Raw genomic sequence first — 16388 nt, 5'->3', positions numbered from 1 at the left:
ACCTCTACTTATAACAGCCTTGAGCATGCGAGGGTAGTCGATGTTAATTGTCACATTGGTAGAAGTTAAGGTTCCATTGTCAGAAGTTAGTTGCTTCAAATCCTGACGAAACGCCCAAGATGCGCTATTTTCACCTTCAATGGTACTCCCCCTCAACTCCTTCTACTAAAAACAACAAGCCTTCCTACATATAATTTTCAGGGTTCACGCATTGCTCTATTAAAGATACGCTTCTAGTACGTTATGCATAAAAAGTACCATCCAAATCGTGGTCAACGATGCCAAACTTGGTAAAAATTCGTTGCATTTCCCTTTTAAGCACCTTGAAGGTGCTTGAGAAATTAGTTCTGTTGAGGTTTTACCATGACGACTTTTAAGGGAACCAGGAAGTTTTTGCTTGCCTTTAAAGCATCTTGAAACACTCACATAACATTTGCTTGAATATTTATGCTGCCGCCATAACTTACATTTTGTGCTCATGGTGGGTTAATTTTAAAAGTAAACCTAGAACCGGTGCGCCTCCTGCGTTGGATTCTGTGAAACATCGGAATATACACATATAATGCATTTCTTATTACTTTTTAGTTAAAACCCCTTGTACGTACCCTTGAGACTCAATCTATGGGGGCATAACCTTAAAAACTGTTTTAATGCAATCAATATGTCTATTCTAAGGAAATAATTTGTTTCCTCTGCCACTTTCACGAGGTACGAAGTGTCCAAAACTTGAGCTCTGTGACCTAAAAGGCGCATAATTACTGCTAGCTTGAGTTTTAAAAGCCCTTCGACCCTTGAAGCAGATTTTCCTTTCCATCAACTTTAATTACTGCGATAACTAGGATACCCATAAAAAGCCGACATTTACATAATTTTTGGCCTCTATCTGAAGTGGTCCATTCTGTTTGACCACACGCAACACAGCCGTTCTGGCTGGTGAGAAGCGTAACAACATCCGTTCACTCTGCTGCAGAAAATAAGTCTACAAAGAGTAATATTTTAATGATCTGTTGCTTTTTACTAAACAAAGCTTTTTATTTAGCTAAAACGTGTTTAAAAATTTGCAAAGGGTTTAAGTGATAACATTTAATATAACCTGTCTTCTTAAGCTAAATTCAAGCCGTAAGACATTGCATTTTTCTGCTGTACATGCGGAATTCCCGTTATAATTCAACAGGAGTCGAGACGATATTTTTTACCTTCTTTGAAATTTGCGGACAAACCAGATACTCTTTTAGAATCAGTGATTGCACGCATTCTCAACATTAAGATGTCGAACAAAAACACCTGAGAAAAAATGAATAATAAGTTAAAAATTCAGGAAAAAGAAGCACCAAACCCATGAGGGGGCTGCTTACAGCCTCGAAAATGTGACGCAGGGAAAATAAATTTCCATTTACACGAGATGGTACTGTGAAGTTATTCACTTCAACTCTCCAGCACGCAATTTAGCAGATTATGCAGAGGATAAGTTCACTTTTTGAAGTAAAAGAAACAATGCTACAAGCAGAAAAAAATTTGCAAGGGAGCATTTTGGCACTGGAGTGTCCCCATTTAACAAGCCAAAAAATATCGTGAACATATTGGACAGAAATAGTAAATAGAGGAAGAAAAATACTCACTCAATGAATTAACCAATGCCTCTTTTCAAAGCAACTCCCCAAAAAGCAAAAGTGTACACTTTCACCTCAATTTGCTGCTGAAGTTATTTTACCAACAGTGTGCCAATTAGCGTGCCACTTCCGTTTTTCAGCTTACCTGTGTACAATTCAAACAGAATGCTACCACTGCTAGCGGATAACACGCGGTTGTAGGCTTTTTGCCTCCTCCACCGTGATCACGCTTTCCTTTGACGCGATAGTCTGCGGTAGGCAAGTAGGTAGTAGAAAGTTGGGCCGGCGGGCAGGGAAGCAAGCGGGTTGACAGGCGGGACGATCGCGTATGCCACCAGCACCAGGCTAACAACATGATCTAGATAGATGCTCCTTGTGTACGTATATGTGTGGCTTTGCGCGTCTTGTAGCTGAAATATAAGTCCACAGCAGTTTTTCTGCAGAGGAAGCGTAACGTGGAATCAAATTCAGGCATTTCGTTTTTGCCCATCGCTAACCCAAGCCTTTCGCTCTCTCTCATGCCTTCTCTTCCGTTTTTTGTGTACGCGATTTATCATAATTCACGCACCGAAAGACCACACACGTTGCCCACCGGAGGTGGATAAAAGGCAGTGAATAATCTCCTGCCCCCCCAGACCTTATTCAAGAAATGTGGGCTTCTCTCTCGGTATGAGAAAATGCCTTTATTAAAATTTCGTTGTGGAGATGAATAGGGAGGATGTAGGGAGGAGATGACTCCCCTCCTCTAGGAATAAACAACATTAGTAACATAAAGGTAGTAATTGTAACCACACTTCTTAATCCAGAATAATAATCCACATGTGCTTACGGACCCAGAACCCAATGTGTGAGAACGTCATTTTATTAATCTTCCATTTACGAGGGTTAGCGTGCCTATTTAACAAAAGCACACCCTCTTAGTAAACCGTATTTCACTCAACCACTCGTTCTATTCACAATATTATAAATAGGTTATTTTTAAGCTTCCCCTACTATGGCGGGCTATTCCTAGGCCCCTTAGTCCACTTTTGATCAAGTTTTCCTTTTGCCTAAAGGTGAATTTGTCATGTTTTAACATCGAAACATTGATACATTGGCGCCCACGTATCTGTAACACTTCAGAAGCCCAGTAAAAGTTGCACCGACAAGTTTCAAGCAATTTCATGAATTACGCAATTCCTCACAAAAATGTTAATTGTCATGATGTCTGCAATATACATGTTGAATCCCGAGTACTGCCCAAAAACTGACATCTAAAGGTTGTTTGTGTGATGTAAAATATCGAAAACAGTCTTGTATACACACTACTTCCATCATCATCATCATAGGACAACTTATTGCCTAAAACATTGTAATCAGTTTTTACTTTAAAAGCCACTATTCTGTGACGTTTCTATTTTGCGTGGAGATTAACTACCTGCTAATTGCTCTCCATATGTGCGAGGTTTGCATTGGCATTGACTTGAAGTCATGCGCACTTGACTAAAAACTCTTTCCTACACCAGAAACCCATAATCCTACTTCCAATTAGTCACGGTGTCAACCTACTGTGAGAGACAATAATGGAAGGAACGCAAATCTGTGATTCATCTAGACAATCAGGAAAGATTTTTCCCTTTCTCATTGTTGTTATTAGCCAAAGGTCCTCCCCCCTAAGACTAAGTTTAGTGCTTCAACTATTGAAGCCTAAAAAAGGCTAACCAAATAGAAGCAGTACCAGTACTTTCAATGATTCACTGTTTAACTGTTAAAATTTATTTATCTCTTTCAGTAGTTTTCCCATTAAACTCGTATATGGAAATGGAAACAAGCACTCCAGAATAATGCTGAGACTCCGTAGCTTTGTTTGCGCATGCCTAAATACGAATACAAGATCAATTTTTAAAAAATGTAGTTTTTTAATAGGTGTATCCCTCACAGCTTGGTTTGCGGGGGGTCTCGCTTGTTCTGTCCCCAGCGCTCCATAAAGTAGTTTGATTAATTGATCCCTCAAGGAGACTTAATTCTCTTAGAGAAATGTTGCTGTACACTACTACTCCCCTTTCCCTACAGCACGGTCTAGCTTCCTTTTGCTATTGCTAGGAAAGGAAAAGGGATAATGGTAGGGCGATTAGGAAGGAAACGAAAAAAGCCTTGAAGAAACGTGGATTTACGCCTTTTTGGCAATTTTACCATCGACACATTTTTATTTTGCATTTTCAAATACGTTTTCGTGTTTTAATTCATCGTGGAGTTGAGCATTTTTTTTAATAAGGAAATTAAGTGCTTTACTGTTTTTTCTCAAGAAAAACCTCTTTTGCAACTTTAAACAGTAGTGCCATGACTAGGAGACGTTTGAAAATAGATCCCTACTTCCTGCCTCTAATTCGAAAACTGCCTAGTAAATCTGCTTTCGTTTTAACTGAATGTAAATATGCCAGTAATATTTAAAGAGTACCGATGTGCCAACAAATTTATCGCTAAAAAGCATTATAAAGCATTCAAATCATGAAGTAGCATAAAAGTAAGCATGCGGGACAACTAAAATCCTCGTTTCACAGTTTTTGAGGCGGGTTCGAGAGGGCACTGAAATCGTGTGCGTGACTGAAATAGATATCACTCCGTTTCTTCTGTAGAAATAGCTTTGCGTTGGAAATATATTGCCCTGGTTACTATCTTACGATATTCGATGGCTCAGTTTTCAAAATATCCCCTTAACCCTGGGGGAGTCATTGTATGAGGCGGCCGTAGCCAGTGAATCATGCATTCATTCATGCGAGTGACACATGATTGTCCAAGTGCTGAGTTCCGTGATTTGAGATGCGATAGCAGAGGTGATGGGCGCAGGAAATGAGCCGTCTAATGGACAAAATAATAAGCATCTTACATGGTTATGTTTGTGTGAGGAAAATAAAAATTACTCCTGCTGAAAATTCCGGATGGTGAGAAAGATTGGAACATACCCTGTACCATGTTAGGATCGGATGCTCGGCACGCGATTTTCTTTGACACTGTAGTTATTTCTTAGGACTTAGAATTACAAGTTTAAAGGTAGCACACATATGAACCGAACAACTGGTATTATAGAATTCACCATTTTGGAATTTAAAGTATTGGAAAATGTAGTCCACGAAACTGTGCATACAATCCAAATGCATCTTTCAGTTACACGTCCCATAATTAATTTAAATACTTAAAATAAACAAGTTTTGGGGGAATGATTAAGTAAAACCTCGGTGGCCTTTGGATTGCCTCACTAGTTAAGATAAAGGTCATACAAGCTGAGGGGCCTTTTCAGACAACACAAAGAGCTCTTCTTTGTGATTTACTTTCCTTCTCGCACTTTATCTGTGAATTCGTGGTTTTACCTGCCGATGTCACCCAGAAGCTGACCCCTTTAGCAGGAGGCAAGTTATTGGGCAAAATTCACATATTCTCGTTTAGTTAATAGGCAAAGAAGACTTGTTTAATGTTTCTGCGAATGCCTGGAAATATGGTTCGTGCAGACCCCTTTCTGCCTGATTGCGTTTTTAAAATCTCCTGTGTATTGATATTTTCTGCTTTCCAAAGGGGTTTCGGTGCTTGGAAGTGCATGCTTAATGTTTCATGTGTTTAGCAAAAATAGCAAAGATAACTCTCTTTGTTGTTGATTCACGGCTTTTGTAGCTATCATCGGGATCAAGATGCATGAGATGCTTTAGGAAGAGGTGACTAAAGGAGAAATAATTTCTATATAGGCAGTGATTTGGTTTAAGATAGCTCTCATCAAAAAATTGTTTAAACCAACCACTCAAATACATCAAGGACTTGTATAACCACGGGAATTCTTTGTGATAATTTTCCAGACGGGTACAATCTTGAGATACCTACTTCTTTCCCATTTTCTAAAAGCACAGATGTCACATTTGCAATTTTCTAACAAAAGTCTACCATTTTGGATTATTATTTCTTCATTACAGTACAGAACTTGGCGTTCGTTTTTCTAGAAAAGGAAAATACAAAGGCTGAATTCCCGTTAATGTTAAGGCTTTGTGGTCTGGAAGTAGCATTTAGATTGTCAGTTCAAAAGGTGATGTTTAAATGACTGTAAGAGTAGCAGCAGTAACAGCCAGAAAATGAACTTGTCAGCCAATCTACTCTTCTTGAAAGCCTTCATTTCACTTTTGCTTTTACTTTTTTTGCGTTTGTTAAAACATGCTTTGGTTACACACTCAACCACAAACCCCAAAATTTAAAACTCGCAGTAGCAAGTTGACAAAAGGAAAAGTAGTTTCTAAGAAGTTAATTTTACACTATTTAAAGAGCAAAACTTTCAATTTTTTAAATCAATTCTCAAAAAGAGGAGACCTTAGTAATCGAAATTGGTCTACGGATTATTGGCACTGGGGCGAAAAACTGGACATTCCGAAACTTTTCATTTATGGTGGAGCGTGCTGTAAACCGGCTCGTATTTTTTAGTCTATTCATATTTCTCTAAATCAGCTGACTTAGGCAACTCCGAAATGATGTGCCCTTCCGAGACACATTTGTTAAGGCCTCCCTTCAAAATGGGGTAAAAATGAATGGATGGACGATTGAGTATCAAACTGGAATTTGCATTCCTCGTTAGTATGCTTATTTTTGCGCTTATCCCTGACGAGGTGGCTCTAGGGAATGGGCTGTCATCGGAATGGGGAAACATGACAGGTAGCATTTTGATATTCTGCAGGAAGCACTAGCACCTGGTCGGGTGGCTAATTATGTCTGCTCGGTGAGGATAAAAGATTGCAGGAGTGGCTATCGCGCAGCATCTGTTTAAGGCGTTAAAATAACACTACGTTTAGTGTCACATGCCCTCAGATAAAATTCCTGTATGTGAACGTTTCTTGCATATGCATGCTGCAGGCGCTCACTGTGTCCCCGGGTCGTTGAGTCCGAAAGTTCAGCGGTTTTCCCACTCGAGGAGTCAAAGAGGGACGAGAATTATTATGCTCACAAATTTTGTTGACAGCTTCCTCTAAAGACTATATAATAAAAGCTCATTATTTGGGCTATTGACTATTAACGTAGCAGACGCTCAATGTCACGATGGTCTAGCAAAAATTTTTACAGTAATGAGTTAAAAAATTTTTTTGACTTTATCAAAGTGTGGTACCACCGTAGAGGAAAATTGTCATCTTACCTCATTTTACATTATATCTGTGATCACACTTAAGGCGCGCTCAATAGCTATCAAAATATCAATCAGCCCAAATCTTCCTCAAGACCTCAGAATAATCAGTTGGCATTCCTCTATGAAGCAAAGTATTTCCTAAAAATCTAATTATGTGAGTCAGAAGTGGCGTTTCTTAGTCTAAACGAAAAATGAATTAGATTTTCGCATAAAATCTAAAGAAATAATATTAGAATTCACATTCATTTAAAGAGCATATTGTGACAAATGTTTTAGGCTCTACAACTGCAAAAGCAGGTAGTCCGTCGACTTTGCTTGAACGGTGCACAAAGCTGATGTCAGTAAATTGATAAAGAACTTTACTTACTACCAACATACTGTAAAATAAATTGTCTAATTGAAAAACAAACTGTAATAGGGAAAGGCCGGTGAATGTTTGAACTCGATGTATTAAATTGAGTGAGTTGGGTTGAGGTCATTGGTGTGGTCACAAGAAAGATAGTATTTTAAAAGCACCGTGAAGTAATGCCGGATCAGCCTTCAGCAGAACTTCATCTTTTTTATTTCAAGAAAAGTCTTGCGAGCAGATTCAATTCCCGTACTAAATGGATCCTACAAGAAAACCCATTTCTCACAACAGTATATGTTGAAATGTTAACTCAACATTCTCGAATTCTCGAGAACATTTAGCTTGTAAGGCACAACTTACGTTTATTACTTTTGCCACAGATCATGTTGTCATGGAATAGTTGAAGCACGTCAGGGCGTGTGCTTATAGAAAAATTAGCTGATTGTTCGTTGTGTATGCGGTCCATTCCGACTTTCATAGAACGAAAATTCACACCTATGATTTTACTCCGTTGGAGGCACAAAGCCTTCAATAGCAAACATCATCATACGACTATATCTAAATTGATCATATCTAATGAAATTAATAAAAAAACTTTATTTTACGAGAATGCTGTGTACCAGAGACTAAGATCTCATAATATGTTAGTGAATATAGCTCCTAATTCTATTCCTTCTCTGTTTTTGCAAATACCAAGAACACTTTTATTTACAATCAACCATTCCTCCAAATCATCGAAAACGCCATGATGAATGCTAGAGGCCTCTGATTAAATGAAATCCAAGGTGACGGAAAGCTGATCCAAAGGCAAGACTACCCTGCATTGTTAGTGTACGTATCAGATCGGCTAGTCTGCGAGGCACTTCAGCTCTTTTTTCTTCTGTAAGTTCATTCAACTGCGGCTGTACAAACTTGCTCAATTAAGGTCAACGTTGATGTTGTTGTGATCGGGCCCTAGAAGCAGGTCGGACAGGGAGGGGTGGAAGGTAGAAGAATGTCAGCAGAGGCTAGAGCCGGGTCACTACTGCTGCGAAGTCGTGGGTCCAGCCAATGAAGAAAATAGATCCATCCTATCGAAGTGAACAATTGTAAAATGGCTGCTGTGATACCAAAAGTATACATTTGCTTGGATCGTTCGAACGTGTTGATGGCTGGTTTTTGAAATCATTATTGATAAAGGTGAGCTGAAATCTGCAGTAACCATTTTTATGATTGTAACACCGTACTTATTACAGTGACCAATAGATTACTGTACCAACAAGAAAATTTTTACTAGCATGCTAAAAACGGCGATTTTAGAATGGAATACTTATATATTCTTTTTAAATCTTCATTATAAAAGCTGTAATTGGACATTAGAGGTGGAATACCTTTCAGCAAGATGACGATTGATAAACCACATCTAAACTTCACGTAAATTCTATTTATCCCTCCCCTCAGTTTAGAGTTGAGAAATTTCTGCACACCAGCTAAGCCGTCGTCTCTGCTTGAGATACTGTAATTGATAGATAGTACTCATTTTTAAAAAGTCATCGTCGGGGTATTCAGGGGTAACTATGATAATGAAATTTTCGTTGTCTCTTGTTGCTTACCCTTCACATTATCGGTCAAGGATGTCGACTATTTATGAAATGCTGTTTCCTGGCAGAATGCGCGCTGCCGTCTTCAGCTGTTTTTCACCCCCTAGAAGCCTAGATGCTTTCGTAGTGGTGGTAAGTCGACCCTGACCAAACTCTGGGTTGTTTTTAACCATACTGAGATGTCTGTGACATCTCTACGTCGGCAATCGCATGGCCATTTCTACGGATCACCTGTTCAATCATCCTCAGTTTATTTGGATTACCGCAATTCAATTAGGAAAATATTTAACCAATCAATTTTGGGTGAATTTTAGACAACGATTTACTCACAATTCAGTCGTGGAAACGGAAAGTCTTGTTGTCATGGCTGCTTTTACACAAAATTTAACGCTAAGAGAAATTAAACGAGCCCAGATTTGATCGGGATAACCATTTAATTTTTATAACCTCATTATAGTGCAAGGTCAAGGAGGCAATTCGTGACCAAAGGGCGATTTCAATATGTTTTGATGGCCCCCAGTAGAATAAAATCCTCACTGGAGTACGAACAACAACTTACTTCATCACGGATGACTCCACGTATTTGCAACTAAAAACAAATTAGTTGTCAATCCGCAAGTGCTCCCACTATATTATGGATCGACGTTAGTAAGCATAAAGAAAAAATCTTTGTTCCGGATAGGTGAATCCATGATGCGTCAAACCTGCCGATAGAAAATAATTTGGTTCATCATTTTTACATTTATGTCAAACCATTAAAGTATCTTTAAATCGTTTACGCGTTCCTTGCTTGACACAACAGTTTCGTTAAAGATAGAACATCATTTTATAATTGGTTCGCACTTGAAAAGTTTGTTCTCACAGCACAGCAGGTCGTTCAGCCCCTTGAGAAAGACTTATGAATGCTAAACTAAACCTAGAGCGAAGAAACTCTTCTGCGAGAAGTCAAAGTTTTAGGGTTATCTAAAAGACTAAATTAACTTCAAATATATGGAAGAACATTAAGTTTGACCATGTCTGCCATCTTCGTGGGAGGTCCTGGTCAGCCCTCTTTAAACGAATACACCAGATTCCAAATGTCACTGTTGCCAACGTGTCTGCTATTTGTGATTTACTGCGCCTTGCCATTGTACGATGGGGTGGGGAGTTGCAACCACAGAGCCTGGGAAGGATATGGGACCAACCGTCGCCGTTGTGCCGACGCAACGGACCACACACGTTGAGGGAAGATGTAGAAAAGGGGTGTTGCGAATCTGATGGTGCTTTTTAAGCTCCTCCAAATATCACACCATATTGTGGTCTAGTGGACGATTAGGTGGGCGCGTTTGTACGCGTGCATGCGGAAGGCGCCTGTCAGGGCACACCAGCACTGTGGCGTTCGTAGGCTACGAATCTTGGTGGCGCGGTGTGCGGCTGTGTGGGTGGGGCAAATGTCATTTGTGCGATCATGTAGGTTGGGTCATCTTTGTAGGGATTCCATTTTTACGGTGCAGGCGTATTCCACATACAAAAACAAGCAATTGTCGTTCCTCCGAGGGCTGCTGTTAGTAGAAAAGAAATCGCCCTTTAACCAAATAGTTTATTTGGGGTTTAATGTCTCGCAGCTCACTTCAGCAACCATAAGGTTGTAACAATCAAGCTCGATTTCTCGCGATTTCTGTCCAAATTGTCACGATGCGATATGCTCATGAAGCGACATTGGCTAGACACAAAATATGCCCACAATAATTCAGATCTGAAGGTCTCTTCTACGAAGGAAGATATGCTCAAGTTTAATCAAAAGTTGCAGGCTTACGAGAGCAGTGTCAATTTTGGTCTTAGTGAGCAAATCAACTTTGTTAAGAGTAAAATGGTTACGTTTTTGGAGCAGAACCTCGGATTTGGTCCGGGAAGGGCCCGACCCTGGTGCGATCTGCTTTGGTTTAGTGCTGACCGCCGTATCGAAGTTTAGGTAAAACAACGATCAAATGCTCCATGAGAGCTAGTTTTAACCACAGAGTGATAGCCACAGTGAATGTAAAATTTTAATTAACATTTTTGACGTCCCTGCGCCTTGTACTAATGGGCAAACATTATGAAGCTTAATTGAAATAGATTGGTAAGCATAAATTAGAAAGTGGTTTTAATATTCCAGCTATGAGTATCTGAGTAAGAAGTAGTTTATTGCATAGGCTTGACTGAACGGAGTACAGTTTTATAATTAGTTTTTACCTAACTTGAAAATGGTATATCCTTAGTTTCTCAATTTCGCTAATAACATAATAAATGCAATGTTGATTCTCTTTAAAATACCAAAATCATGATATTTATGTTTGAGCAACGGGACTGTGATTTATGCCAATTAAAAAAGACGATTTCATTTATGCTCTTAAATAGCTAAGGGTTTTTCAATGTGAATGAATAAAGTTGGAAAAAAACATCTACTTCGAAATAAGTTGAAGCAAATGATTTTTATTTTACCTTCAAAACCAGTGTTTATGTGATGGTTGCATGAATTCCTACTCCCACATTTGTTTGTCACTGGTTTAGCGATCGAGAAACCGGAAAAGCACAGGTTTGGAAATTTTTCGGTTGAATATTACACCTAATTACTACAATTTATCACTGTATACAATGAAAAACATGGAGCATGCTACAAAATGCAGTCATGGTGTGAATTTAGAGCAAGTGTATTACGTACTTGTTTTATTGAACCCTTTAGGCGAGAAGCAGACAATATGTGCGAGCCTCGTGACTGTGCGGACCCCGTCAGCCCCTGAGGAGGAAACGAACTCCAAACCTATTTAACTACCATTCGCCGTACTCATTTCATAACACTATCCAATAAAAGATGTTGTCATCGAAACAGTCTGCTCGTTCCAAGTGTGTGGAGACAGAGGTGAAGAGAGAAATACTGAACCTGCTACATTGTAAACGCGGGTTAAGTGTAAAAGCCACTGTAATAGGGCTATAGAATGGCGGCTATTATTTTTAGTAGTTTAAAAGAGAAAGCACGAAAAAAAAATAATTTATATGGACTTCGCATGATGGCCTAAATGAAAATATTTCCCATCTATGTTAAGTGCATTTTTTGAGGTAGCTTGGGCTGTAAATCCAGTCAGAATACACACACAGTGAGGATGGTCTTGTATCACCCTCACTGGGTCCCTACGATGTAGGCATTGTGTTATCTACACGAATTCGTGCACTTCGTTAACTTTCGTCTGAAATAGCACTACTTTTTCCTTGAATAATTATTATTTGAAAACATTCAGAGGCAATAAGAGCTTTGCCCTTATTGACCCCATTTGTTCTCCTCTGCTCTGACAACCCATAGTTTCGCGGTTAGACCAACATCCTGTTGTTCTTGAAGCGCGGCGCAACTACTTCAGAACATGATTTGTTACAAACCCGGTGGATAAAATGATCACTAGCTTTTCGAGCTAAATGACATTCCTGGTTAGGCACTAACTGCATGGCCAAGGAAGATGTTTTCCCTTATTTGTAAACCTACAACACATAAAGCTAAAGTACAAAAATTAAATAAAGGAAAAGCGTAGAAGGAGTCAAATGGGAAACAAGGGAATACTATTTTTTTTAAGCTAATCCCTAAAAAACGGGGCCAAGCATTTTCGCGTTTCGATTCGGTGAAGCTGTTGTACCGTTGGACACCTAACCCCCTTAATCGCTTTACCTTATGTCTGGTTTACAATTTGCGAAACGATTTTGGGTTGGATCAAATTTGAGTGCAAGCATGCTAGCTGAGATCCCCTCTATCAAAATATTGTTCAATTCCACATTTGGAAATTCCTTATTTAAATAACATCCGTATAATTGTGAAGTCTACCTGAATATAGAATTTTATTGAATAGAGGTCCAATGTGTTTGCAACACTTAGGTGAATGGCTGATCATTCAGTTCCTCACAGTGAAGTTGAAGTAGATGCTGACTAAAGCATGGCAATGGAAATGGGTTAAGGTGAGTGATAAACAGTGCTTCAAATTCACTAGGGGAGTCATTAAACTTACTGCAAAGTCATATTGGAGCTAGTAGCAAAGCAGCCTAGGAAGTCAGGCAAGAGAGTGAGACTTGGCAAGACGATGGTTCCGTTGGAATCGGGGTCAGATGGTGTAAAGAGCATCTCTTTTAAGAGGATAACCACCTTCCAGCTTTACATTATTGGTCGGAGCTTATTTCTCTGTCACAAACCACAAAGGTATTGACAAGTTAAAAACCCTTATTCCTCTATTAGTTTTCGTAGCTTAATTTTTTGCAATGCATTTCATAGACTCTGGTCGTTATGGAAATGAGGACAATTGTGTCACTTCGTTAAAACAAATTTGCTTTGATTAGCCCTTTTTATCGAGGTGTTCCAAGCATACAAGATGATTTCCGCATCAGGAATCAAAGCGCATCAAGCTTTTGGAATTTTTAGAGAGGTAGGGCTTTAATGAGTTCTTCCATCTTACCTTTCTATGAGATTAGCTTCGGACTGAAGCACCTATTCTTATCTTTCCTACTGATCAGTCAAATAGTGTTGTAACATGGGTTTAAGCACATTCGAGTAACATGCACTGGTTTCTGCATTATAAAGGCGTAAAAGACTTTGTCTTTATCGTAAATTAACAAACAACCTGTTGTTCTGCTTCCTTTAGGAATACCTAGTTGTGGATAATCAAACGCGCTACACCTCTAGACGTTTAATGGTTGTGAAATTAATCATTTGATTGACCAAAGACTGATCACCATAATGCCAATTGCCATTTTCGCAATAGGCCGTCTAAGTTTTGACAAAGCACTAAACATTAAATGTGTTCTCATAATTAACACTGAGATGGCAAATCAATCTATAGCAAAGGTTTCATTATATTTGCTTTCTTTTCTACAATCAAGGGCTTACAGACATTTTGTTAATTTATTTACAGACTTACTACCCTTTGTGGTGACTTGTAAAGTTTTCCTATCAAACTAATACTTAATCCGTTTCTTCTCAGCACTTATACTACAAAGGCTCTAATTTTCTTCCTTAGAAGTGACACCATTTACTTATCATACTTCAATTTTTACTTATGGTACCCTACACAGTAACAGCGTTTCGGGATTAATGCAGAACGCTTATTCGAGATTGGTAACATTATGCAAAAATAGCGGGAAATTTTCCCACGCGTAAGTGTTAGATGAGTGTACAGGCCACTTTGTTCAGGGGACTTCGTATGGACTACACACCAATGGTTGAATGAGAACGGAGGGGCTAATCAGTCTCGCCTTAATAAATAGTTATTTCGGCCTACAATCACCACCCAATTGCTTTGGAGGAAGCGAAGGAATTATTTTACCTGTTAATAAAGCCATAGTTCATAATCTTTCGGAGGGAACTAACAGACAGGTCGAGCATCCGACCAAGCCACAAGCAATGGTTCCTCCGCTTTATTTAAGTGACTGGTGATTTTATTTTAAAATGGGAAGATTTATCAACCAAATAACCCGTTTTTAATTTCCCTTGTTTATGACTGTAAATCTTCCTTTAGCATTTCAAGATAATCTACAGTATTTTCATTGCCCTTTGTTTGCATCCACCAATTTCCCCTCAGTTAATACATGAAATTAAATTTAGTGAAGAAAGGGCGGAAAGATGGCGACAGATGATTACACGTTCATCTTCGAGCTCTTCGAAGGTAATATTGACGCGCTCCCAGGAGGAAATTTGGCCATCCATCCGTGGCTAATGGAGACATGGAGTCTTCCTCGGACAACAGCCGTCAACCCCACAAATGCGTTCACTACAGTAGCGGCGGAAGCGGGTGCTACGCTGGTTCGAGCGCATCGGACCACACGCGTAAGGACGAATTGACGAGCGAACGAACGGGAGAATGAGCGGACGTATGATACAGACCAACAGTTGTTTGAATGTTTGTTGCACGACATCTGCGGAGGGCCTGCCATTTCCTCATAAAAAAATGAATAAATTCAATTTACATACATGCGCAAAATAATCATCTCCAGGAGAATGCAGACATTTGCGGGCATTGGAAGGGGAGAGACAGAGGTGCGTTTAAAAAGAGGTGAGAAACAGAAGTCTAGTGTGCATTAGTGCGTATTGGAAAGAGAGCGAAGTTGGCACCATAGGGAGTAAAGGCCTGACTCCTCTGTCAAAAACTCAGCTCAAAATTAAGAAACTAACCTCGTCAGTTATGACAGTCAGAACTTAAGTTGATTTCCATAGTATATTCAGGCCTGTTGAAAGGTCATCTTTTCTGGGAATGAGTCAAAGGGGCTGCTACCAGGGCGAATGCGACCTGACGATCTGCAGAGAAACTGACCATATTTCAATACAGACGCAAATAAACGCAATATTTGGCATTTTTGGCTGTTTTTGAGACATGCTAATTTGTAAGGAACTAAATGACGTTAATTTGCTTTAGTAAGGCATCTATCTTGAATGGGTCCAGATCTACATTGGTAGCTTTCCTTTGTAATAGTTTCTAAGGCATTATATTGTAGCAAAACAATCTTCTCTGCTAGTGCGAACATTAATGTTTAGTTTCTGGGATGAATATAACCTTTCAACTGAATATTTCATTTTCCAAAAGGGTTGAGGGATCTGCCGAGAGTATTAAACAAACTTAAGGTAATTTTAAGGACGATGACATGTATAGCTTACATCCCAACGGAAATGAAGGAATTGCGCAGACTAAAGTTACGAGGAAATTTAGATCAAAAGTTTGTTTGAATGGACCTGTTTATTTGACAAAAAATTATTAGGCTTGTGGCAAATTTATTGATCAAATGCATGGCATCGTATGATTTAACATAAATTACTTCTACTCATGGTTTATCAGTAAAATGGTGGACTTTAATCTGCAAACAATCGAAGGAGCGAGTAAATTTTGAATTCAAAACTTACACAACCAGCCGCATGCTTCGATCGATTAGGCATCTGGCGAGTGGGGTTAGGCATCATCTTGCCTCGAGTCGAATTTCTCGTTGTTTTAACAGGCTTTGTCAACGCGTAAACCAAATCTCATCGGTTCTTGCCACTCAGTCACTAAAAGCAGATTGTTTCAGCTCACGGATTTCTGTTTCGCCTCAGCACAATTTTAGAGAATTCAGAAGATCTGTGAGCACCGGCTTTCAAAGTGGGAATAACTCTGCCAACGAACGCGGTGGAAGTGGTGGATCACCCTCTGCAAGGACGCGGAGAGCCAGGTGTAGAACCCAAGTCCTTCATTCATCCTCATCCCACCTAATGACACGTCAAGTGGTTACCGTACTCAGACAGGTCGGACTGAGACCCCGCGTGGTAGCCGAGGGTCTACTGACGGTAACCTGGCCTACAGAGACGAATCTGGACCGCTTGGAGAGGCAGGAGCCACTTTCAATGGAAATGCATATTTACAGGGATCAAGGAATGAAGTTTCGACGACTCTCTGGACCAGAGAGTCTTTTTCGATGGAAACTGCAAAAAGTTCTTTCCCTTGTCTACGCCCAGTGTGGGTGGTGACGAGATATTCCCCCTGTTTTACTGTTTGAGTCTAAAATTGATTCTTGCACCTTATCTTCCACGGAACGAACATCTCGCCTTAAGTAGCATGAGAACCGGTGAATAAAAAAGATAAATATCTAAAACTAAAGCTGATTTCCGTGGGACTATGTAAGATCCTTTTCGTGTTAAAGCAAAAAGCTTAAGAATCCATCAAACCAAAGGATAAATAATTCAATTTTTCTATAACAGCTGCTAA

General features: G+C 39.5%; 2 protein-coding genes across 2 annotated transcripts; one reads left to right on the top strand and one right to left on the bottom strand. All coding sequences in view use genetic code 11, as the record gives it.

Moving 5' to 3' along the window:
• Positions 1–10751: 10751 nt before the first annotated feature.
• Positions 10752–13555, bottom strand: EGR_04760 (hypothetical protein; the record flags this gene model as incomplete). The annotated part of the gene is made up of 5 exons (XM_024494009.1): positions 10752–10847; positions 10887–10951; positions 12122–12174; positions 12344–12492; positions 13550–13555. 5 exons carry the CDS (start codon positions 13553–13555, stop codon positions 10752–10754), a joined length of 369 nt encoding a protein of 122 aa, XP_024351574.1.
• A 726-nt stretch (positions 13556–14281) lies between these two features.
• EGR_04759 (hypothetical protein) lies at positions 14282–16150 on the top strand (the record flags this gene model as incomplete). The annotated part of the gene is made up of 3 exons (XM_024494008.1): positions 14282–14485; positions 14653–14711; positions 15715–16150. 3 exons carry the CDS (start codon positions 14282–14284, stop codon positions 16148–16150), a joined length of 699 nt encoding a protein of 232 aa, XP_024351573.1.
• Between the last annotated feature and the right edge of the window lie 238 nt (positions 16151–16388).

This window comes from Echinococcus granulosus, assembly GCF_000524195.1.
Source record: "Echinococcus granulosus chromosome Unknown EG_S00031, whole genome shotgun sequence".
NCBI classification, from domain to species: domain Eukaryota; kingdom Metazoa; phylum Platyhelminthes; class Cestoda; order Cyclophyllidea; family Taeniidae; genus Echinococcus; species Echinococcus granulosus.
The sequence above is the reverse complement of the archived record's forward strand: the minus strand, read 5'-3'. Positions and strand labels throughout refer to the sequence as shown.